Consider the following 23191-nt stretch of genomic DNA (forward strand, 5'->3'; position numbering starts at 1 on the left):
GTAAGACTCAGCTAAATATAACGACGTGAAGATGAACACTGGCGAACTAAAAGTTCTAAAGAAACTTTATAAAGTTGGAGATTGTGATCCTACTGAAGAAGTTATGGTTTTCTTTCATTTTTTCTATTTTTTTTCACCGCTAAATATGGCATGGGCGAAGGTAATAATGTCAGAAGGATTTTGGTGTTTGCAGCGGGAGTTGGGATGATTTATTTTCGGGAGGGCTATAATTATAATTTCAAGAGCAGCCGGCGCAAGAGTTGTCTATCAGCCAAGCCGAAAACGATGATTAAACCAATCAGATTGGCGGATTTCCAATGGTACACAGCCAAGTGGCTACTATAACTCGTTAGAAACACAGAAACCTTTTCTCTGTCTCTTAGATATATGTAATTATTTATCACAATTTAATGACTACTACAAAGAATAAAAATAAGCCCTATGGAAGATCTGTAAAGTGGGCAAAACTCCATATAATTATATAAAGACAGACCACCAAAAAGGAAAAAAAATAAATAAATAAATAAAAAGGGATTATGTTATTATTGATCTTAAATTTACGCATCTTAACGTATATACGACCTCCATTCATTTTTAGCCCCTTCCATGTATTCATAGCTACACTGTATCTAAATATACTTTTGTGAATCTCAATGTTTTTGAATGACAAGTGAATCTTGATCTTGATCTAGTAATATCACTCTTATTCTATAAATAAGCAATCTTCTGGTCAGTTTTGACTAGCATATGGGCAGGGCCTAATCAGATTGGTGTTTATATAGAGCTGTAGTTCTCCAGTCTAAAGCAAACTTGGTCTGGTAACTTACTAAAGACGTATTCAGGCAAAATGTTTGCTCCTAACACGCTTGTTGCAACTTTTGTCCTGTGTCTGCTTATTTCTTTTACAGAGATCAGTCAAGGAAGTGAAAATCACCCAAAGAACGTAAATAAAGGTATGTTTGGCTTGAATTGTTATGAAGGATTGATTTTTGTTTGAAGATCTTCGGTGTAGTTTTTTTTTTATTGATAGTCTACTTCTTGTCCACACGCCATTTGTCTGTTGTGCGCGAAGAAGATTCCTCAAATTTTCGTCAGTTTTTGTTTCTGTAATTAATCGTTGTCTACATGTGTTTCAGATACCTTGAAGCTGTTTAGCGAACACAAATTCAGAAACAAGCGTGATGGTTTGTATGAGTGCCTAGTTTCGTATTAAGTAAATCCACCACGTTAGCAGTATGGGTCTTCAGTATCATTGTCGGCGTTTATACGAACGCTAATTGCTGTGTTATATAGCAAAGTTTCGATGATAAATCCTCGGCTTTGGTATCTCTTGAAGTGGCCTTTTAGTGAGCTCATATTCACAGGGGTATTTCAAATTACTGAAACGAAAGTAAGTTCTCCATTTCAGAAATGTTTAGTCATCTCAATAACATGGAAACCTGGTGTTGGTCTTCGCCTTTTTTCAACGATTTTTCTGCGATTAAATTCGACACCATAGCACGGACATTTCTTTGACCGTCAAGGGCCCCTTGCAAAGTGCTCTTTTAGTTGAAAATACTGCAAAATGGACATGTAGGTACAAGAAAATTACGATTGCGTGAAGCAAATGCATTTTACACAACCAAATACGCGACTCCCTGTTTATAACCAGACGTTTATTGACAGACGTGTATTCATTGTGCATCAGTTTCAGCTTTATTATCTCAAATTACTGGTGCTACGTTACCTTCGTCTCTAAGTAAGCCGGACATCTCTATACGGACGGAGAGATGAGGCCGGTCCAGACGGTTTCCGTCTTAGAGACCTTAAAGGGAGGTTTTCACGGCTCGGCGCATGTGCAAGCTACAACGTTAATTATTCAATTTCATCGTTTATAAAACAATCGGATGAGAGCAGTTGACTCCTGCGTGAAGACGAGATTCGAACCCATGTACTCTCCGATACCGATACATCGCAGAAGTCATGGGCTCGAATCCTGTCCAAGCCTGAATTATTTTCACGCTTTAATTTCACAACTGCTTAAGTTGCGTATATAATTGCGATGATCAATCATGTCTTCATACCTTTCTCCGCAGTTCAAATATACGATCTTTCGTATCACTTGTAGAGCCGATATTTCTCATTAGCATTTCTTTTGTATGTTCCGACTCCACGCATTAAGTACATTTTCGTTTGTGTATCAACTGCGTGTATAATTTTGTGAAAGCAAATGATAGCCTTTTTATAGCCATACGGCTAAATGAAGCTAGCAGAGTGACTGATGCCCAAAATTCACGGAAGATGTCATAGGATTTACACAGAGTTCGAGTTCCGTACTGAATATAGAATTTGATATATGTTTCTATTATGAATCGGAGGCATGAGTTATCTACTCACTTCTGATTAGTTTATACACATTGGAATTGGGTGGACTATATCATAGCTTGGACATTCGCCGAACAGTGAAACTATTCCTTTAATACATGCAGACAAACTTGTATTGGTCTGGGCTTCATGATCAATGACGCAGTCTCAGAGCTGAACTTTTTCCTGACATTTGAACCTTCTCATGCATAATCTCGATTCCACCATCCACCCCCATGTGATTTGAATTGAAGTTCTTCTCAGTCTTTTCTTTATCTCCTCAGATGATCATGACAGTGGTATTACGTTAAAATCGATTTTACAAGTCCTCCAACTTGTTCGCCAGGGCGTCAACCCCTGTATGCTTAACTCAAAGCACCATGTACCACTTCCAAAAGGAGTTATGTCTTCAGTTTGCAAGTACATAAGCGGTAAGTTTAAGGTCAAGCCCATGGGCTTATTTTCGGGATGGAGGGGGTATTATTATGCGAAGAATATTTGCGTCAGAGAAAAAGTATAAAAATCCTTTTCGTTTTTGACAAAAAGAGTTCACAAACCTTCACTGGGTTTTGAGTAGTGACTGTGTGCACAGTTTCCGACCAGTGTTTCATAAATGTGCAACATCGTTGCTTAAGTTGAGTGAAAATTAGGTTTATAACTTTATCTATGACTTTCGCTAAGGATATGTACACAATACCACGCTAGGCAACAGTAAGGTAAATTTGTTGATTTTTTTTCGAGACGAAGTAATTTACGTCTTTGTTTTGCGTTACTGCAGTTCCATAAAAGAAAGTGGAAGGAAAATTCTTTGTTCTTTGGTCTGTTTTTTTTTTGTTTGTTTGTTTGTTTGTTTTTGTTTTTTTTTTTGCAGCCACCGTTAATTGTTGTGCTCGCTTACTGGGCTCACTGTCGCGGAGGGTGTAAGGGGGGGAGTGGTATTCCCTTATATGGGCTATATAGGTATGTGCGGCCCCAAAGGGTATGGTTTTCGGCAGCCGTTTTTTCATAAAAAGGGTATCGATTTTTGGCCATTTTGATCATAAATAGGGTATGGTCTTTGTACTCTAGTCCTGAATTGCGTATGTTTTTTAGAAGAACTACTTTTCCATTATTACCGACAAGGCCATCAACAAAAGTCCTTTACAATATCTTTAAAATCTGTCTGAGCAAGGCAACTAATTATAACGCAGGTCTGAAACAGAGTATTGATTAAAGGGTCAGTCATAAATAGGGTACCGAATTTTTGGTCAGGTCATAAATAGGGGGAAAATCGCAGATTTCGGCTTTAAATGGCGTAAGGACTTTGGGAAACGGGCCCCACACCCCCACCCAATCTTTCTGGGAGTACCCCCGGAATGGCTGTACGGATGATGGGTAACGACGTAAGGAAGTCAAGAGTAAAGACGGAACTCTTTTGAACAGCTCGGTATTAAAAACTACTGCAACTGAGGAAGGGGAGATATAGCAGTTTTAAAATGAAGTGGTCGGATTTTGGGCAACAAGATCGCATAGAAATTCCACGTTAGCTGTTATGAAACGAATCGTCGGCTTTACCTTCAGTTTACATTCCTATAGGGGAATCCTTGTTTACAATATTTGCCTCATAAACATAAGCAGTTCAGTTCCCGATAGAGCTACAAATAAATCAGTTCTCAATATTAAAAGGTCGTAGTACGATTAACTCTGCCAATGAATATGAGCCTGATGTATTGAATACTTTTTGTGTAACACGGGTTTAAAAACTCAAAATTTTACAAAGAATGTATGAGCTCATTAGCGCTTTTGCCACCCAGAAATTTTGTAGTTTTTGAAAGACAATATCTCCTTGAATATTACACCCAAAGAGCTAAATATTTCACCATGCATTAAGTTTCACTAGCTCTTTAGCTGCCATGTTTCCTTCTGTATGCAAAGTTGTATGTAAATGAGGAAAAATGTAAACAATGACGTCAGCATGACTCCCCCTATTAAGGAACCAGCTGTGGACCCTGATTGCGCAAAACAGATTTATACCTTAATTTTATCTACTTTACATCCAGGATTACTCAAATATTCGTTACCACCAAGACAAACACGACACTACTAAAGTACCACTTGCTAATATTTTCTCTCTTTTCTTGTTGCAGCCTCGTGGCCATGGATATGGCCAACTCGACCCCCATTAGACGGCAACAAAGGACGGCCACCGAGTAAGAAATAAGAAATTTTTACTGAAATAGAGATCGAGTTGCAATAGAACGTTTAGAGAATTATGCCATGGCGTTGAGTTTTAAATTCGTTGATGTCTTATTGGTTAAAAAAGTAATGCTTGTTTCAACCAATCAGCAGCAATGACAAAACTTCAACCTTGTTCCCAGGGTCTCTCTTCTTCCTGTCCCTTGGAGGGAAGGAAGATGAGAGGCCCTGGGAACGAGGTTGTCGTGACTTTGAATATGCGTATTTTTCCGTCAGCCATCGGTTATTACGTTCGTTGCATCAGTAACAGTAACATGTTAGGTAGCGAATACTGATTGGTCGATTGCGGTATTAGGGGTTCGACTCAATCTCCAGCCGCTGTTCGGGAAACGAGCCCGTGCTCCTCTCTCGAACCCTTCTCGGGAAGAAATAAACACCGAACGCGAGAAAGTTGCGGCAAACGAGCCTATATTAGGGGTAGGTTAGTAGATTATTCGGGGTGCGTAGGCGCTTCAGATTATAGAAAAATCATATAGCGAGACTTGAAAACGAAAAATCCTGCATTGTTGGAAGAAGAATAAAGAATATCGAGTATCTCCATGGATCTCCTCCTTCTCTCTCTCCCCTTCTCCCCCCCCCCCCCCCCCCTCCCAATCAATAATCTAATGGTCCACCCGCTGAGTTTGCTATGATTAGCTTGAATGGAAATTTCTCGCGCTCGACATTTTTAGCTCTCAGTTGGAATTTTGTGTTTTGTACATTGACAACTCTACATCTTCAACCGTCTTCAACCTCGTTCCCAGGGCCATCTTCCTCGAGGTTGAACTCTCGTTCATCGCTAAGGAACGTGGAGTGTGGCACAAAAAAGTCCGGTTCAAGAATTGTAGGGGGCACAAACGCGCAACCAGGTTCTTGGCCGTGGCAAGTGTTACTGGACTCTAAGTCGCACCCGAGGCCTGTTTCGTGTGGAGGCTCCATTCTTACCCCGTACTGGGTCGTTACCGCAGCCCACTGTTTTGATCGTGGAAACAATCCCGCGTCTTTTACCCTGACCGTAGGTAAGGACACAATTCTTTATCGCACTTAATAATATAGATAGGAAGCTGCGCGCGCTCTGATTGGTCAAAAAAACATGTTTTATCAGAGTCTGAAACATTTGAGAACATTCCCTCGTGTTTTCAAACGCCCTTATTGTTTTATCACGGTGTAATTCACGGCTTAGGCTTCTTTATTTGTCATCATAATATTTTTCAAATGTTTAAGAGCCGTTTCACTTGAAAGGTTTAGATATATATGTATGTATTCTGAAAATACTTTCTACAGCTTCTTTGAACGTAGAACAAGAAAAGTAGCAGAATATCTTTTTACTCTATCCTTGACAGCATTTAATATCCCTTTTGTGGACTGATAAACGCTTCTACGTTTTAGAGTAATCAACGCGCAAAAAATCGAAAGGCTCAAAGCTTGAACGCGGGTCTTGAAATATTTCCATTTATGGCTCTATTCTATAGATTAAATTTGTTTTCTTAGTACACGTTTATCTGTATAACAGGTGAATATGATCTTCGTAAAGCGGACGGAACCGAGCAAGTTATCCCAATTCACCAAATCTTCATACATCCTAATTATAAACCGGCCCCGCCTGTGCCCGACTATGACGTGGCATTGATCAAACTGAGGAAACCAATCACGTTCAACAATGACGTAAGACCTGTATATCTGCCCACTAAGGATTTTCCTCCTGGAACCAACTGCTATGTCACTGGATGGGGCGATACAACAGAGGGGGGAAATTTTGCACAGGTAAATATGACTTCTATTCACGATATTCATGAAATCTCTAAATAAGTTGAGCTGGAAACATTTATTCACTGTGCAAGTTATGAAGAGAATAAGACAAAAAAAGCTCTGGCTTTTTTTTTTTTAGATTTTGCAGCAAGCCCAAGTTCCTCTTGTACCACGTGACACTTGTCGGCGAGCATACAGCGACCTCGGATTGCCCATTACGGAAAGCATGCGCTGTGCAGGTTTCTCTCAGGGAGGAGTTGATGCATGCCAAAATGACAGTGGAGGACCGCTGGTCTGTCCAAGAAATAACAAGTGGTATCTTATGGGTATCGTCAGCTGGGGCTATGGTTGTGCGCGTCCAAATAGATTTGGTGTGTATTCTGACGTGTTGGCCCTTAAGCCCTGGGTGCAGCAAACAATGAATCAAAACCCAACTCCATAATTGTCGAGGGCAGTAAAGAGATTGAAATTGTCGGTTGAGGACTAGCTCATGTTTCATGGAAAATAAAAGAATCGCAGCAAACTAATAAAAATAATCTCACTTACCGGTTAATTACTCGGGTAAATTACGGTTAGGGTCACATTTCGCAAGAATATATTATATTTGACGATAAAATAACTCCTAAGTAACTTAATCCTGTAAGACTAATGCATTATATATAAGGAATAAAGGGGAAAATGTAAAATATTGTCAATTGTCATCATTTTATACTTGTAGTCGACTCGTTGTACTTCCTTCGTCTAAATTTCAAATTTTCTCGGTTTTCTATTTTCAGTTTTCTTTTTCCTTACAATCTGTTCCCGAATGTCGTAATCAGATATCCTCAGTGATGCATGCAGGACTTGATCTGGGAACTGCACTTGTTCACTTCATTGAATCAACGTCAATCTGTTATCGTCCAAACCAAGGTCGAAATGCATCTGATATGTAGCAAACGCTACGAGGTTTCAATTCGGACGAAATTTCCCATTACATTTACATTTCTATTCGCAGAAGCATGCCCCTTTTCAAGACTGTATGGGCAACATTTTTAGTAGTTCGGTCAGTTTTATTGTTTTCTCTTTTTTTGTTGTTTTTGATGTTTTTCAGTGCCGTAGCTAGGAACAGGTAAACCGTTATCGCTGCTGTTGTAAATGATCAATTCTGACCTCTAATGAGAGACAGTCATCTGTCAGTCATCTGATATGCTGTTCCGTCTTTCCGAATTAAAAAGATTTTTTCGATGGGGATAAATTGCATGTTGTTAGCAGTGTGGTTAGGAGAGGAGAGGAAATGTTCTACGGCTGAAGAAGATTTTGATTTGATGTTAGGGTTATGTTAGGGTTTGCTGCTAAGGTTCGTGACTTTGTCGTTATCTTTTGTCATTCGGTCTCCCAAGCTTTCCTTGCTTCGCAATAGTTTCTGAGGCGCACTTAAGGTCGTGTTAGTAAGAGGGATTGTAAGCAACCTCGTTCACAGGATCTCCCGTCTTCCCATCCTCTCCTCTCTCTCTCTCTCTCTCTCTCTCTCTCTCTCTCTCTCTCTCTCTCTCTCTCTCTCTCAATCTCTCTCTCTCTCTCTCTCAATCTCTCTCTCTCTCTCTCTCTCTCTCTCTCTCTCTCTCTCTCTCTCTCTCTCTCTCTCTCTCTCTCTCTCTCTCTCCGGGAGGGCGAAAAGATAAGAGATCCTGGGAACGAGGTTGGATTGTAAGAAGAGTGGAGCGGTTTAACTGTGTTATATTAAAAGTTCATTGGTCTGGATGGTTTCCGCTATCTACATCTGTCGCTGTTTGTTTAAAATTGTTGCAAGTGCAATATGCCCGGCAAAGTCGTTCGAACGTTCGGAAATCGAACTCAATCGAACTCAATCCGTGGACCACTGGTATGCAACCTTTCTTATTTGGCCGGATCAAAACAGCGTGGCCGTAATACTAAGTTGTCGTATAAACAGGTTGAAAGTTAGGCGCGGTTCCACCATACTCGTAATCGTACTCTCAAGTTCCGTTGTTACGTACGGTGTAACCGTAGTCAAAAGAATAAGGGCATCCACGGACTACAAGCTTAGTTGTCGACAAATACATGCTCTTGACTACTAAATGTTATCGACAATTAAAAGACGTAGTGTTTGAGATGAGCAGTTTCTCTTTTCGAAAAAGGAAACTGCTTTAGTTGTCGACAACTAGGTTTTGGCGTTTTTCGCGTGTGTGAGAACCATTGGTTTGGTTGTCAACAACTATCGGAACATGACACAAATTTGAGCATACGTATTGTGTTTTGAGCATGCGTAGTGAACGTTATTTCTAAAGCACTCCCTGACCTGACTTAGTTATCGACAACTAACACTCCAATGTGTGGAATGTTTGCATCTGACACAATTAATTGTCGATAACATTTAGTTGTCCATAACAAAAAGTTGTCGACAACTAAATGTCTGGTCTGTGGAGGCTCTAAAAGGAAACAAATTTTCCTTGAAAGCGGATCTCCACTACCGTAATAGTGGTTTAGGAAACGGCTCAGTCCGACAATTTGGCCATTATTTGGGGAGTTTAGAATTCTCTACACATCAATACAATTCTTTTATTGGTCCAGTTAAAAGATAGTCAACTTGAGTAGACCAGAGAGGGATCCAAGGATCAAAAAGAGCGTGTGTTAGCCTTTTTCATAACTTGGCTCTCACGAGCATATCTTTGAGCCAACCCCCATTTTCCTTCCCTTCCTTTCCTCTTTTCTTTCCCTCTTTCCTCTTTCCCTCTTGCTTTTTCCCACACAATGTCAACCAACAGTGCCAAAAAAGTGGCATTTAATACTAAGAACAACAACCATGACTGAGCGAAATCTTCAAAGATAGCCCCTCATTTCATACAACGTGCAGGTCTGTTAACCTCAATTTACACTGTGTATGCACAATCCTAAAGTTCATCGTGCAAAGTCCTTGACTTCGGTCCAAACACAGTTCCAGTCCAAGTTTCGACATAAAACTACCATTTTAAGTTTTACAAATCAAACATGTTTTGGCAGAAACTTCTGCCGTCTTCAGTGCAAAACATATGACAGAAGATGCAAATTCAATATAAATAACTAGTACATGCTAATAGGTAGGTATAAATAATAGAAACAATCATGGCGGTTACAAAAATAGTCTTCAACCGCTTTCCGCCCAACATTCCATATATTAGGGACCTTACGCATATACGACGGCGACAGCGAGGACGACGCCTAGTACAAAATGTGTTTCTATTTACTTTGGAGTTTCGCATTTCTTTGGAACTATCCGGTGTGTCTGTCGGTATTAAAACTTGCCCCTGTTGAATATGCTACGAATGCGTTCAGCTCCAAATAGAAAGACGAAAAATTAGCCGTTGTGGTTCACGTTCTCCAGACAACGCAGAATTTGGTCATTTCACGTTGCTGTTTTGCAAAGGACGGCAAAGAAATGTACCAAGAATTAAAGCGCACGTGCACAGCCATTGGTTTTTTCATTGACCCTTTTGTTTGGTGACGTTCTCGTTGCCGTTGCCGTCATGTTTTCGTAATGTCGCTAATATTGGCACTGAGTGGTCGTCCTCTTTGTACCACTTGTGACGTCATAATTTAACTGTCAATAGATAGTCTTGATAAGCAGACAGTAAAGCTAGTATAAACCTATCCGCACGACAGGCGGTATTGGATATCGACGGCATTTTGAGGTGATTAAACCCTTGCAGTTATATTCATTTCCTGCAATCAATTCAGTCGTATATTTGGCGGACTAATCTCGTTGTCTTGCTTCAAAGTATTTTGACGGCGCGCCGTACCATCTGCAATACCAAATAGAACATCGTCGGAAGCCTTCCGTTTCTAGAATTCACACGTGACCCGCGGCAGCTTCCTTATGGATCACTTTCTAGCGGCCTTTCTTTCCAGCGGCCTTTCTCAACTTCAACGTAAGTTTCCCAGTCAAAAGTAACGACAAAACTCGCACACCAAGACAAAAATATATGAAGCTCTCCACGTTTGGCGCGTCTTAAAAAAGGAGTAAAAAACATCATTCGACGCAAATCATTCTAACCAATATTATTACTATCATTGGATGCATTTTTTCTTCCTTTTCATTGGCCGAAAGCCGACCTGTCACTTGACCTGAGAATAACCGTCTACAAATTATGGTCTGGTCATACGGAAAGCCGTCTAAATGTGTTTTGCTGTACTGAATAGTAATATTCTGCTCATGCGTAATTGAAACCACGCTCTTGTGATAAAAATGGTAGATCGCTTCCCTGAGCTGTCAGAGAGTGAAAAAGTATGAAAACAAACTTAGTGATAGAATGATAAAACAATTTTTTGCAATAACTGTCTAATTTCTCGCGCGCTGATTGGCTCATTTTTATCATCAATAAGAGTACAGACGGATAAAATTTTAATTGATGCAAGCTTTCAAGTTCAACTTTCAGCTGTCAAACTATCAACTTTTAAACCAATAGGATTTTATAGACTTCATTATGTAGCCAATTAAAAAGCGAGAAAAGCTATTGACAATGTTCGCGTCATTTTGAATAAAATTAACTTACCTTTGTTTACGGCAAGTTTACGGCGACTTTTCCTCTCATTTATCCCTGGCATTTGACCATTTTGGGGTCTTGTTATTGACAAATTAACGTCAGTTTTTTTATGCGTCTAGCCTTTTATTGATGATAAATTTCGTCATAACATTGTCAAAGTTTACTGCGGAACCACGAGCCGCAGACGAGTGGTTCCACATATACTTTGACAATGTTATGACGCAATTTATCATCAATAAGAGGACATACGAATAAAAAAGTGACGTCAATTTGTTAAATCGAACCCGGTTATCCTAAAATATTGTGATTTGTCAGTGTTTCCGGCGCAGATTCATTATTTGCCTTGGCCTTTTCATTCGGCTTCGGCAAATAATTGATCTGCTCGCCACAGACAAAACACGATATTTTGTTCAACATGTTTAATAATAATCGTTACTGTCGATCCCAGTTCTAAGGCTGTCATGTGACTTTTTGTGGTCTCCTTAGTGGAGCCCGTGAAGTGTTTACCTTACTGACGTATTAACAATATAAATGGTCTCCATACCCGTCTGAGTTATTTGAGATGCTGTTAAATATAAAGATATATGATATATCAGATCATCCTCCTGGGAGCCTTATATTTGGAAGGAATGCTGTTTTCAAAAATTCAAATGTACAAGAATGGGGAATAGTAAGATTCATTAAATATAACGACAAGAAGATAAACACTGACGAGCTATAAACTCTAAAGAAACTTTATAAAGGTAGAGATTATGATCCAGACTGAAGAAATTATGGTTTTCTTTCCTTTTTTCTCTTTTTTAGCGCTAAATATGGCATGGGTGAAGGTAATAATGTCAGAAGGATTTTGGTGTTTGCAGACGGAGTTGAGATGATTTATTTTCGGGAGGGCTATAATTATAATTTCAAGAGCAGCCGGCGCAAGAGTTGTCTATCAGCCAAGGGGAAACGATGATTAAACCGATCAGATTCGCGGATTTCCAATAGTACACAGCCAAGTGGCTACTAAGACTCGTTAGTTTGCAGCAGGGAGTTGAGATGATTTATTTTCGGGAGGGCTATGATTAAAATTTCAAGAGCAGCTGGTGCAAGAGTTGTCTATCAGTCAAGAGAAAACGATGAATAAACCGATCAGATTGGCAGATATCCAATAGTACACAGCCAAGTGACTACTATAACTCGTTAGAAACACACAAATCTTTTCTCTGTCTCTTAGATATATCTAATTATTTTTTACAATTTAGTTACTACTACAAAGAATAAAAATAAGCCTTATGGACGATCTGTAAAGTAATCAAAACCCCACATAAAAACAGACCATCACAAGGGAAAAAAATAAATAAATAAAAAGGGCTTATGTTATTATTGATCTTAAATTTACGCATCTTAACGAATATGCGACCTCCATTCATTTTCAGCCTCTTTCATGTATTCATAGCTACACTGTATCTAAATATACTTTTGTGAATCTCAGTGTTTTTGAATGACAAGTGAATCTTGATCTTGATCTAGTAATATCACTCTTATTCTATAAATAAGCAGTCTTCTGGTCAGTTTTGACTAGAATATGGGCAGGGCCTATATCAGATTGGTGTTTATATAGAGCTGTAGTTCTTCAGTCTAAGGCTAACTTGGTCTGATAACTTGCTAAAGACGTATTCAGACATAATGTTTGCGCCTAACACGCTTGTGTCAACTTTTGTCCTGTGTCTGCTTATTTCTTTTACAGAGATCAGTCAAGGAAGTGAAAATCACCCAAAGAACGTAAATGAAGGTATGTTTGGCTTGAATTATTATGAGGGATTGATTTATGTTTGGGGATCTTCAGTGTAGTTTTTTGTTGTTGTTTTTTTTAAAAAAACTGATAGTCTACTTCTTGTTCACACGCCATTTGTCTGTTGTGCGCGAAGAAGATTCCTCAAATTTTCGTCAGTTTTTGTTTTTGTAATTGATCGTTGTCTACATGTGTTTCAGATACCTTGAAGCTGTTTAGCAAACACAGATTCAGAAACAAGCGTGATGGTTTGTATGAGTGCCTAGTTTCGTATTAAGTAGATCCACCACGTTAGCACTGAGTATGGGTTTTACTGTCGGTATTTTCGGTAGTTTCGATGATAAATCCTCGACTTTGGTATCTCTTGAAATGGCCTTTTGGTGGGCTCATATTCAGAGGGGTGTTTCGAGAGGTTGGGATGTTATCGTAAGAAATCCTTTACAAATCAAATGCATGGCTAAAGGGAAATTCTGCGTTTCACAAATGTTTGGTCATCTCGATAACATGGAAAGCTGGTCTTGGTCTCTGCCGTTTTTCAGCGATTTTTCTGTAATTAAATTCCACACCATAAGACGGACATTTCTTTGACCTTCAAGGGCCCCTTGCAGAGTGCTTTTTCAGTGAAAAATGAAAAATACTGCAAAATGGACATGTAGGTACAAGCAAATTACGATAGCGTGAAGCAAAATGCATTTTACACAACCAAATACACACATCCCTGTTTATAACCAGACGTTTATTGACAGACGTGTATTCATTGTGCATCAGTTTCAGCTTTATTATCTCAAATTATTGGTGCCACGTTACCTTCGTCTCTCAGTAAGCCGGACATCTCTATACGGACGGAGAGATGAGGCCGGTCCAGACGGTTTCCGACTTAGAGACCTTAAAGGGAAGTTTTCACGGCTCGGCATATCTGCAAGCTACAACGTTAATTATTCAATTTCATTGTTTATAAAGCAATCGGATGAGAGCATGAGCTCTCCGATACCGATGCCTCGCAGAGGTCATGGGCTCGAATCCTGTCCAAGCCTGAATTATTTTCACGCTTTAATTTCACAACTGCTTAAGTTGCGTATATAATTGCGATGATCAATCATGTCTTCATACCTTTCTCCGCAGTTCAAATACACGATCTTTCGTATATCAACTCGTATAGCCGATATTTCTCATTAGCATTCCTTTTGTATGTTCCGACTCCACGCATTAAGTACATTTTTGTTTGTGTATCAACTGCATGTATAATTTTGTGAAAGCAAATGATAGCCTTTTTATAGCCATACAGCTAAATAAAGCTAGCAGAGTGACTGATGCCCAAAATTCAAGGAAGATGTCATAGGATTTACACAGAAAATGTCGTGTTCCGTACTGGACATAGAATTTGATATATGTTTCTATTCTGAATCGGAAGCAGGAGTTATCTACTCCCTTTTGATTGGTTTATACACAGTGGAATTGGGTGGGCTATATCATAGCTTGGACATGCGCCGAACAGTGAAACTATCCCTTAAATACATGCAGACTTGTATTGGTCTGGGCTTCAGGAACGCAGTTTCAGAGCTGAAGTTTCTCCTGTCGTTTGTACTCTCTCATGCAGAATCTCTATTCCACCATCCAGCCCCATGTGATTTGAATTGAAGTTCTTTTCAGTCTTCTATTTATCTCCTCAGATGATCATGACAGTGGTATTACGTTAAAATCGATTTTACAAGTCCTCCAACTTGTTCGCCAGGGCGTCAACCCCTGTATGCCTAACTCAAAGCACCATGTCCCACTTCCAAAAGGAGTCATGTCTTCAGTTTGCAAGTACATAAGTGGTACGTTTAAAGTCAAGCCCATGGGCTTATTTTCGGGATGGAGGGGGTATTATTATGCGAAGAATATTTTCGTCAGGGAAAAAGTATAAAAATCCTTTTTGTTTTTGACAAAAAGAGTTCACAAATTTTCACTGCGTTTTGATTTAGTGACTGTGTGCACAGTTTCCGACCAGTGTTTCATAAATGTGCAACATCGTTGCTTAAGTTGTGTGAAAATTACTTTATCTATGACTTTCGCTAAGGATATGTACACAACGCCACGTTAGGCAACAGTAAGGTAAATTTGTTAATTTTTTTTTTTCGAGACGAATTAATTCACGTGTTTGTTTCGTGTCACTGCACTGGCACAAAAGAAAGTGGAAGAAAGATTCTTTGTTCTTTTTTTCCTTTATTTTTATTTCTTTTTGGCTGCGGACAGCCACCGTTAGTTTTTGTGCTCGCTTACTGGGCTCACTGTCGCAGAGGTTGTAAGGGTGGGGGGTGGTACTCCCTTATATGGGCTATATAGGTATGTGCGGCCCCAAATTAAAGGATATGGTTTTTCAGCCGTTTTTTTCATAAAAAGGGTATCGATTTTTGGCTATATTGATCATAAATAGGGAATGGTCGTTGCACTCTAGTCTTGAATTGGGTGTGTTTTTTAGAAGAAATACTTTTCCATTATTACCGACAAGGCCATCGACAAAAGCCCTTTACAATACCTTTAAAATCGGTCTGAGCAAGGCAATTAATTATAACGCAGGTCTGAAACAGATAATTGATTAAAGGGTCAAGTCATAAATAAAGTATCGAATTTTTGGTCAGGTCATAAATAGGGGGAAAATCGCAGATTTCGGCTCTAAATAGCCTACGGATTTTGGGAAACGGGCCCCACACCCCCACCCAATCTTTCTGGGACTACACCCGGGATGGCTGTACGGATGATGGGCAACGACGCAAGGAAGTCAAGAGTAAAGACGGAACTCTTTGAGCAACGCGGTATTAAAGACTACTGCAACTGAGGAAGGGAAGATATAGCAGTTTTAAAATGAAGTGGTCGGATTGTGGGCAACAAGATAGCATAGAAATTTATGAAACGAACCGTCTGCTTTACCTTCAGTTTACATTCCCATTAAAGAACCAGCTGTGGACCCTGATTACGCAAAATAGATTTATACCTTAATTTGGTCTACTTCACAACCAGGATTACTTAAATATTGTTTACGACCAAGACAAACACGACACTACTAAGGCACCGCTTGCTAATATTTTCTGTCTTTTCTTGTTGTAGCCTCGTGGTCATGGATATGGCCATCTCGACCCCCATTAGACGGCAACGAAGGACGGCCGCCGAGTAAGAAATAAGAAATTTTTACTGAAATAGAGATCGAGTTGCAATAGAACGTCTAGTGAATTATGCGATGGCTTTGAGTTTTAAATTTGTTGATGTCTTATTGGTTAAAAAAGTTATGCTTGTTTCAACCAATCAGTAGCAATAACAAAAATTCAACCTTCAACCTTCACCCTTCAACCTTCCTGTCAATTGGAGGACGGGAAGATGAGAGGCCCTAGGAACGAGGTTGCCGTGACTTTGAATATGCGTATTTTTCCGTCACTCATCGGTTATTACGTCCGTTGCATCAGTAACTTGTTAGGTAGCGAATACTGATTGGTCGATTGCAGTATTAAGGGTTCGGCTCAATTTCCAGCCGCTGTTCGGGAAACGAGCCCGTGCTCCTCCCTCGAACCCTTCTCGGGGAGGAACAAAGACCGAACGCGAGAGAGCGGCGGCGAACGAGCCTCTATTAGGGGTAGGTTATTAGATTATTTGGGGTGCGTAGGCGCTTCAGATTATAGAAAAACCATATAGCGAGACTTAAAGACGAAAAATCCTGCATTGTTGGAAGAAGAATAAAGAATATCCAGCATCTTAAAGCCATGCATCTCCTCCTTGTCTCCCTCCTCTCCCCCCCGCCCCCCCCCCCGCCCCCCCCATCAACAATCTAATGGTCCACCCGCTGAGTTTGCTATGATAAGCTTGAATGGAAATTTCTCGCACTCGACATTTTTAGTTCTCAGTTGGAATTTTGTGTTTTGTACATTGACAACTCTACACCTTCAACTGTCTTCAACCTCGTTCTCAGGGCCATCTTTCTTGAGGTTGAACTCTCGTTCATCGCTAAGGAACGTGGAGTGTGGCACAAAAAAGTCCGGTTCAAGAATTGTAGGGGGCACAAACGCGCAACCAGGTTCTTGGCCGTGGCAAGTGTTACTGGACTTTAAGCCGCACCCGAGCCCTGCTTGGTGTGGAGGCTCCATTCTTACCCCGTACTAGGTCGTTACTGCAGCTCACTGTTTCGATTTTGGAAAAGATCCCGCGTCTTTTACCCTGACCGTAGGTAAGGACACAATTCTTTATCGCACTTAATAATATAGATAGGACGCTGCGCGCGCCCTCTAATTGGTCAAAAACCCATGTTTAACAGAGTGTAAAACATTTGAGAACATTCCCTCGTGTTCTCTAGCGCCCTTATTGTTTTATCACAGTGTAATTTACGACTTGGGCTTCTTTATTTGTTAAGTAATGTCATAACAACATCATAATATTTTTCAAATGTTTAAGAGCCGTTTAACTTGAAAGGTTTAGATATATGTGTATATACTCTAAAAATACTTTCTACAACTTCTTTGAACGTAGAACAAGAAAAGTAGCAGAATATCTTTTTACTCTATCCTTGACAGCATTTAATATCGCTTTTGTGGACTGAAAAACGTTTCTACGTTTTAGCGTAATCGGCACGCAAAAAATCGAAAGGCTCAAAAACTTGAACACGGGTCTTGAAACATTCCCATTTATGACTCTATTCTATGGATTAAATGTGTTTTCTTACTACACGTTTATCTGTATAACAGGTGAACATGATCTTCGTAAAGCGGACGGAACCGAGCAAGTTATCCCGATTGACCAAATCTTCATACATCCTAATTATAACCCGCCAGTTACTGGGAACGACTATGACGTGGCATTGATCAAACTGAGGGAACCAATCACGTTCAAAAATGACGTAAGACCTGTATGTCTGCCCACCAAGGATTTTCCTCCTGGAACTAATTGCTATGTCACTGGATGGGGCGATACACGGGAGCAGGGAAATATTGCACAGGTAAATATACTAATGTTTTAATCTTTTACGGGAAAAGTTTTGACTTTTATTCACAATTTAGGTGATAAGCGCTTATGGTGGGAGGAAAATATTGCACCGGTAACTGATATACTAATGTTTTAATCGTTTGCGGGAAAAGTTTTGACTTGTATTCACGATTTAGGTGATAAGCGTGTTTGAGCTAATGAAAACTATGACATGTTCTTTTAGATTTTGCAACAAGCCCAAGTTCCTCTTGTATCACGTGACACTTGTCGGCGAGCATACAGCGACCTCGGATGGACCGTTACGAAACGCATGCGCTGTGCTGGTTTCTCTCAGGGAGGAGTTGATGCATGCCAAGCAGACAGTGGAGGACCGCTGGTCTGTCCAAGAAATAATAAGTGGTATCTTGTGGGTATCGTCAGCTGGGGATATGAATGTGCACGCCCGAATAGATTCGGAGTGTATTCTGACGTCTTGGTTCTTAAGTCCTGGGTGCAGGAAACAATGAATCAAAACCCAACTCCATAATTGTCGAGGGCAGTAAAGAGATTGAAATTGTCGGTTGAGGACTAGCTCATGTTTTCATGGAAAATAAAAGAATTACAGCAAACTAATGAAAATGATCTCACTTAACGGTCAATTATTCGGGTAAATTACGGTTTGGGTCACATTTCACGAGGAAATGTAATATTTGACGATAAAATAACTCCTAAATAACATCCAGTAAGACTAATGCATTATATATAAGCAATAAAAGAGGAAATGTAAATTATTGTCAATTGTGATCATTTTTAAGCGATGACTTAGTCGTCGCTTATTGCTGGCAAGCAGCATTCTTTTGGATAAGTGACTTCGCATTTTTTCGGGTTGCGCTTATGTCGCGCACGATTTACCCCTCTGTGGAAGCGAAATGCTCTCTGGGAGCTAGTAAATTTGATCGCCATCTTTGGTTTCGGGAAGTGAGAGACTTTGCCTTTGCGGCCGACCTTTGGAGTTTGTAGGATCCGCGGAGTGCCTTTATTTTCAGCTTTTAAACGAGGATTTTGAGTGTGGATTGTGCTCTATGGAGTATCCGAAAAATTTTAGACTGCTGGTAGTCTGTTTTTCTCTCGAAATTCAGCAGGGGTTATGAGGCGAGACGCTTTATCCTAAAGGGGAATGGGACGAGACATGCCGCGGCATGCACGAGGTTTTTTCTCGTCTCGCCTTCTTCCTTACTCGGCCACATACCGCCCTTTTGCGTTCGCGATGATTTAAGTCATTTAATACTCGTTTAAGTGACCACTAGAGAAAAAACCGGCTGCCAGCAGACTAGAAAAATTTGCGCTCACGGTCAAACTCAAAATAAGAACATTTCGTCCATGTATGCAACTTTAGATCGACAAGTATGTCGCACACGCGATAGCTCAAAGGTCCACATTACATTTACGTCAGTTAGTGAGCGTTGTTTAGGCCGGACCTTTGCCTGTCTTGAGTTGATTTGAATGAGGAGTGTCAGAGCACTGTATGACGATTGTGCGAGAACTGAAATATCTCAACTAAACTCATCTGTTGACTGAAATACACTGTATTGGTGAAAATCTGGATGCGCCACTGGATTCCTCTTGGAGACACCTATCACAAAGTTCTTTATTTAAGTCACACTGCCGGTCATCGGAGTGCATTTAATTTTACCTTTTAAACGAAGATTTCGGGGTGGATTTTGGTTTATCCAGTATCGGATAAACTTGCACTCACGGGCAAACTCATAATGCATCAGTCAATTCCAGCAGTGCCCATCTCCCCTCGGGCTAACCCCCGGGCATTAGCATTTAAAAAAAAAAAAAAAAAAAAGGGCAAATTTCCCGAGGTGGGGACGAAGAAAGAGGGTAAATGCCCCGTCCCCGAGATCGTCGCCTTCCAACACCTCTGCATCTTTTTTTATTAATCAGGAAATAAAGCGTTCAATATTTCAGTATTTTAATGCAACGGTAAGACTTCAAGGACACCAGTACGTGTTGGTTGATTCTGATTATATTATTTCTTTACATTTTGTTTTTAACAGTTTGCTAGAGGATAGCGTGACGTTAAATATTTTGTTGTATAAAACCATTTGTTTTGGATATTTCGACTAGAATAACGACAATCCCGTTAACAATGTTTGCAATAAAACAATTATCATTGTTTTAGAAATCTCACAACTTTAATATTTTATTTCAATACTTGATTATAAACAGTTCGTTGAAGAAATACCTAAAATTCAGAAAACATACCTTTAAAAACATCCACAAGTTTCTCTAGTCCCTGACGGACAAGCCATAGTTCGACAAACGTCTCGTCTTTCCCAGTGAACTCATCCATGGCACTTTCGAAAACACGTGTGTCAAATGCCCGGGGGTCGCCCCGGGGTACGCAAATGCCCAGCCCCCGGGCCGCGATAAAATTGTGAAAGCCCCACCCTCGGGACTGACAACGTGAGCAAATCTCCCGCGGTTACCCGGCGGGGGATGGCACTGCTGGAATTGACTGATGCATATTAAGAACATATGGTCCAAGGTTGATAATAGGTAATAGGTATACAGTTTAAACAACAAATTAATTTCCGGTGAGGTAATTAGCGTTACGAAATGTCCTTAAAGATAATAAGGTGTTGATTTCAGAGAGAAACAATGAGAACACTGTTTGTTTTCTGGTAGCTAGTAAAATTCGCCATCTTTGGTTTCGGGGAGTGAGAAACTTGTCCTTTGCGGCCGACCTTTGCAGTTTGTAGGATCCGCGGAGTGCCTTTAAATTTAGCTTCTTCTCATTTGCCTTGACAAATTCGTTGATTTTTCGCTCAACATTGCTTTACGTGAATTTCTTGAGAATGAACAGGTCATGCTGTTCAAAACCTTATCAAAGTAAACACAATGAAAGCGTTACGCTTCCGGTCGCATGGCCTGATCTGACCCACTGGATGCCCTGATCTGACCCATGTTGTATATATACAGTGAGACATGTATTGATCATAGACCTAACAATTAATTTTTGTGAGTTATACCTGTTTGCTTATTCGCAGAAAATGCCCTTTAGAGGTTAGTTTTTAACCACTCATTGTCATCTTTAGATTTTTCTGCGTGACTGAAACCCGTCACTTCAATGTTTTAAGCCTGTTATTTGTTGCCAATTTATTTTAAATGTGAGCGAGTTGTTTTCTAACTACACGTTTATCTGTGTAACAGGTGAACATGATCTTCGTAAAGCGGACGGAACCGAGCAAGTTATCCCAATTCACCAAATCTTCACACATCCTTATCATAACCCGCCACCGCCTGTGCCCGACTATGACGTGGCATTGATCAAACTGAGGGAACCAATCACGTTCAACAATGACGTAAGACCTGTATGTCTGCCCACCAAGGATTTTCCTCCTGGAACTAATTGTTATGTTACTGGATGGGGCGCTACATGGTGGGAGGGAAACATCGCACAGGTAAATATGACTTGTATTTGCGATATTCATAATAAGCATGAGTTAACTTCACAAATGAGTTGAGCTGGAAGAGACATTCATTCACTGCGCAAGGTATGAAGAGAATGAGACAATGAAAACTAAGCCATTTTCTTTAGGTTTTGCAGCAAGCCCAAGTTCCTCTTGTACCACGTGACACTTGTCGGCGAGCATACAGCGACCTCCTCGGATTGCCCATTACGGAACGCATGCGCTGTGCAGGTTTCTCTCAGGGAGGAGTTGGTATATGCCAAGGAGACAGTGGAGTTCCGCTGGTCTGTCCAAGGAATAACAAGTGGTATCTTATGGGTATCGTCAGCTGGACAGTTGGTTGTGCGCGCCCAAATAGATTCGGAGTGTATTCTGACGTATTGGCACGTAAGCCCTGGGTGCAGGAAACAATAAACAACAACTCAGCTCCATAATCGTCGAGGGCAGTAAAGAGATTGAAATTGTCGATTGAGGACTAGCTCATGTTTTCATGGAAAATAAAAAAATCACAACGAACTAATAAAAATAATCTCGGTTACCGGTTAATTATTCGGGTAAATCACGGTTTGTGTCACGTTTCACAAGAAAATGTTATATTTTACGATAAAATAACTCCTAAATAACTTAATCCTGTAAGACTAATGCATTATATGTAAGCAATAAAAGATGGAATGTAAAGTATTGTCAATTGCAATCATTTTTATATATTTGTTGTCGACTCGTTGTACATTCTTCGTCTAAATTTAAGGCAGTTCTTCAAGTTTTCTCAGTTTTCTATTTCCAGTTTTCTTCTTCCTTACAATCTGTTCCTGAATGCCATCATCAGATATTCTCGGTGAGCATGCAGGACTTGATCTGGGAACTGCACTTGTTTACTTTATTGTATCAATTTCAGTCTGCTAACGTCAAACCAAGGTCGAAATGTATTTGATATGTAGCAAACGCCACGAGGTTTCAATAAGGGCGAGATTTCCCATTTTCTCTCCAGAAGCATGCCCCTTTTCAATACTGTATGAGCAAAGTTTTTGGTAGTTAAGTTTATTGTTTGTTTGGATGTTCTTCAGTGCCGTAGCTTGTAACAGGCAAACCGAGGCATTTGCCTAAACACTTTTTTCATTGTTGTTGTTGTTAATAATCGATTCTGACTACACTAACGAGAGACTTTCAATGTAAATAGTTTATTGAGGATGCGTCAGTCAGCCATCTGCTATGTGTTCCGTCTTTCCGGTTTGAAAAGATTTTTTCGACGGGGATAAATTGCATGTCGTTACCAGTGTGGTTAGGAGAGGAGAGGAAATGTTCTGCGACTGAAGAAGGTTTTGATTTGGTCTTAGAGTTATCTTAGGGTTTTTTGCTCAGGTTCGTGACTTTGTCGTTCTCTTTTGACTTTCGGTATCCCCACCTTTCTTTGCTTCACAAGAGTTTCTGAGGCGCACTTCAAGTTGTGTTACTAACAGGGATTGTAAGCAACCTCGTTCACAGTGTCTCTCTTAGCTTCTTCCTCTCTCGCTCCGGGAGGGCGGGAAGATGAGAGATCCTGGAAACGAGGTTGGATTGTAAATAGAGTGGAGCGATTCAGTCCATGGGCCACAATAAATTTTCTTACCAGTTTTAGGGACAAATAATTATGAGTTGTGTCATTTTGAAGAATGAACCAAAGTGGTGAAAAAAATTATGATAGCCATCTGCAATTTGCTTCGATCTTCGCTGCTAGAGTGGTAGGCTGAAGGAGTTCTGAGTCTCCTATCTTGACTTGGTCGATATTCTGCTGGCAATGATAAGAGCCTCAAGAGAGGGTTACTTGGATCTTCACCTTTCATCCATCATGGAAACCTCATACTGTGGTGCTTTGCCCACGACAACACAAATTACGCGAGGTACCTCTCGTCATATCTGTCGGAAATGTTTCACCTGGAAGATGAACATCTAGACATTTTCACATATTTCAAGTCAGGTGGGTTTGCCGTTCTGTTAGGAGAGGACGATCCCTTCGCTAAGATTCCTGTCAACTGAGCATGTGAGGAGACAGTCAGCTAGGACACACAAACCCGTGGAGGCACCAAGGGTGTTAGCCTGAAGCCCAAAGCAGTCAATAAATATGACTTGGTTGCTGAATATAGAAGTATTTTATGAGGAATTTGAAGGACATGCTTCACTTGAGCAAATCAAGCTGTCATCACAATGACCTT

The 23191-nt window shown here is 40.3% G+C and overlaps 3 protein-coding genes and 1 pseudogene across 3 annotated transcripts; all 4 read left to right on the top strand.

The window, feature by feature from the left end:
• The first annotated feature begins 809 nt into the window (after positions 1-809).
• On the top strand, positions 810-6992 carry LOC110062987 (trypsin-1-like). The gene is made up of 7 exons (XM_089283080.1): positions 810-953; positions 1137-1184; positions 2628-2774; positions 4470-4532; positions 5322-5576; positions 6071-6321; positions 6446-6992. Exons 1-7 carry the CDS (start codon positions 848-850, stop codon positions 6746-6748), a joined length of 1173 nt encoding a protein of 390 aa, XP_089139206.1. The 5' UTR covers positions 810-847; the 3' UTR covers positions 6749-6992.
• Positions 6993-12448: 5456 nt separating this feature from the next.
• LOC149117405 (uncharacterized) lies at positions 12449-15811 on the top strand. Its single transcript, XM_089283089.1, has 4 exons — positions 12449-12597; positions 12798-12845; positions 14268-14414; positions 15685-15811. Exons 1-4 carry the CDS (start codon positions 12492-12494, stop codon positions 15756-15758), a joined length of 375 nt encoding a protein of 124 aa, XP_089139215.1. The 5' UTR covers positions 12449-12491; the 3' UTR covers positions 15759-15811.
• A 1437-nt stretch (positions 15812-17248) lies between these two features.
• Positions 17249-18070, top strand: LOC149117406 (plasma kallikrein pseudogene; annotated as a pseudogene).
• Positions 18071-20645: 2575 nt separating this feature from the next.
• LOC149117407 (transmembrane protease serine 6-like) lies at positions 20646-21498 on the top strand (the record flags this gene model as incomplete). Its single annotated transcript, XM_089281456.1, has 2 exons — positions 20646-20993; positions 21131-21498. Coding segments are annotated over 2 exons (654 nt in total), but the record flags the coding sequence as incomplete, so codon positions are not given.
• Positions 21499-23191: the final 1693 nt, after the last annotated feature.

The sequence above is a fragment of the Orbicella faveolata genome, unplaced genomic scaffold, assembly GCF_042242905.1.
Source record: "Orbicella faveolata isolate gen_17 unplaced genomic scaffold, um_ofav_v1 contig_12, whole genome shotgun sequence".
NCBI classification, from domain to species: domain Eukaryota; kingdom Metazoa; phylum Cnidaria; class Anthozoa; order Scleractinia; family Merulinidae; genus Orbicella; species Orbicella faveolata.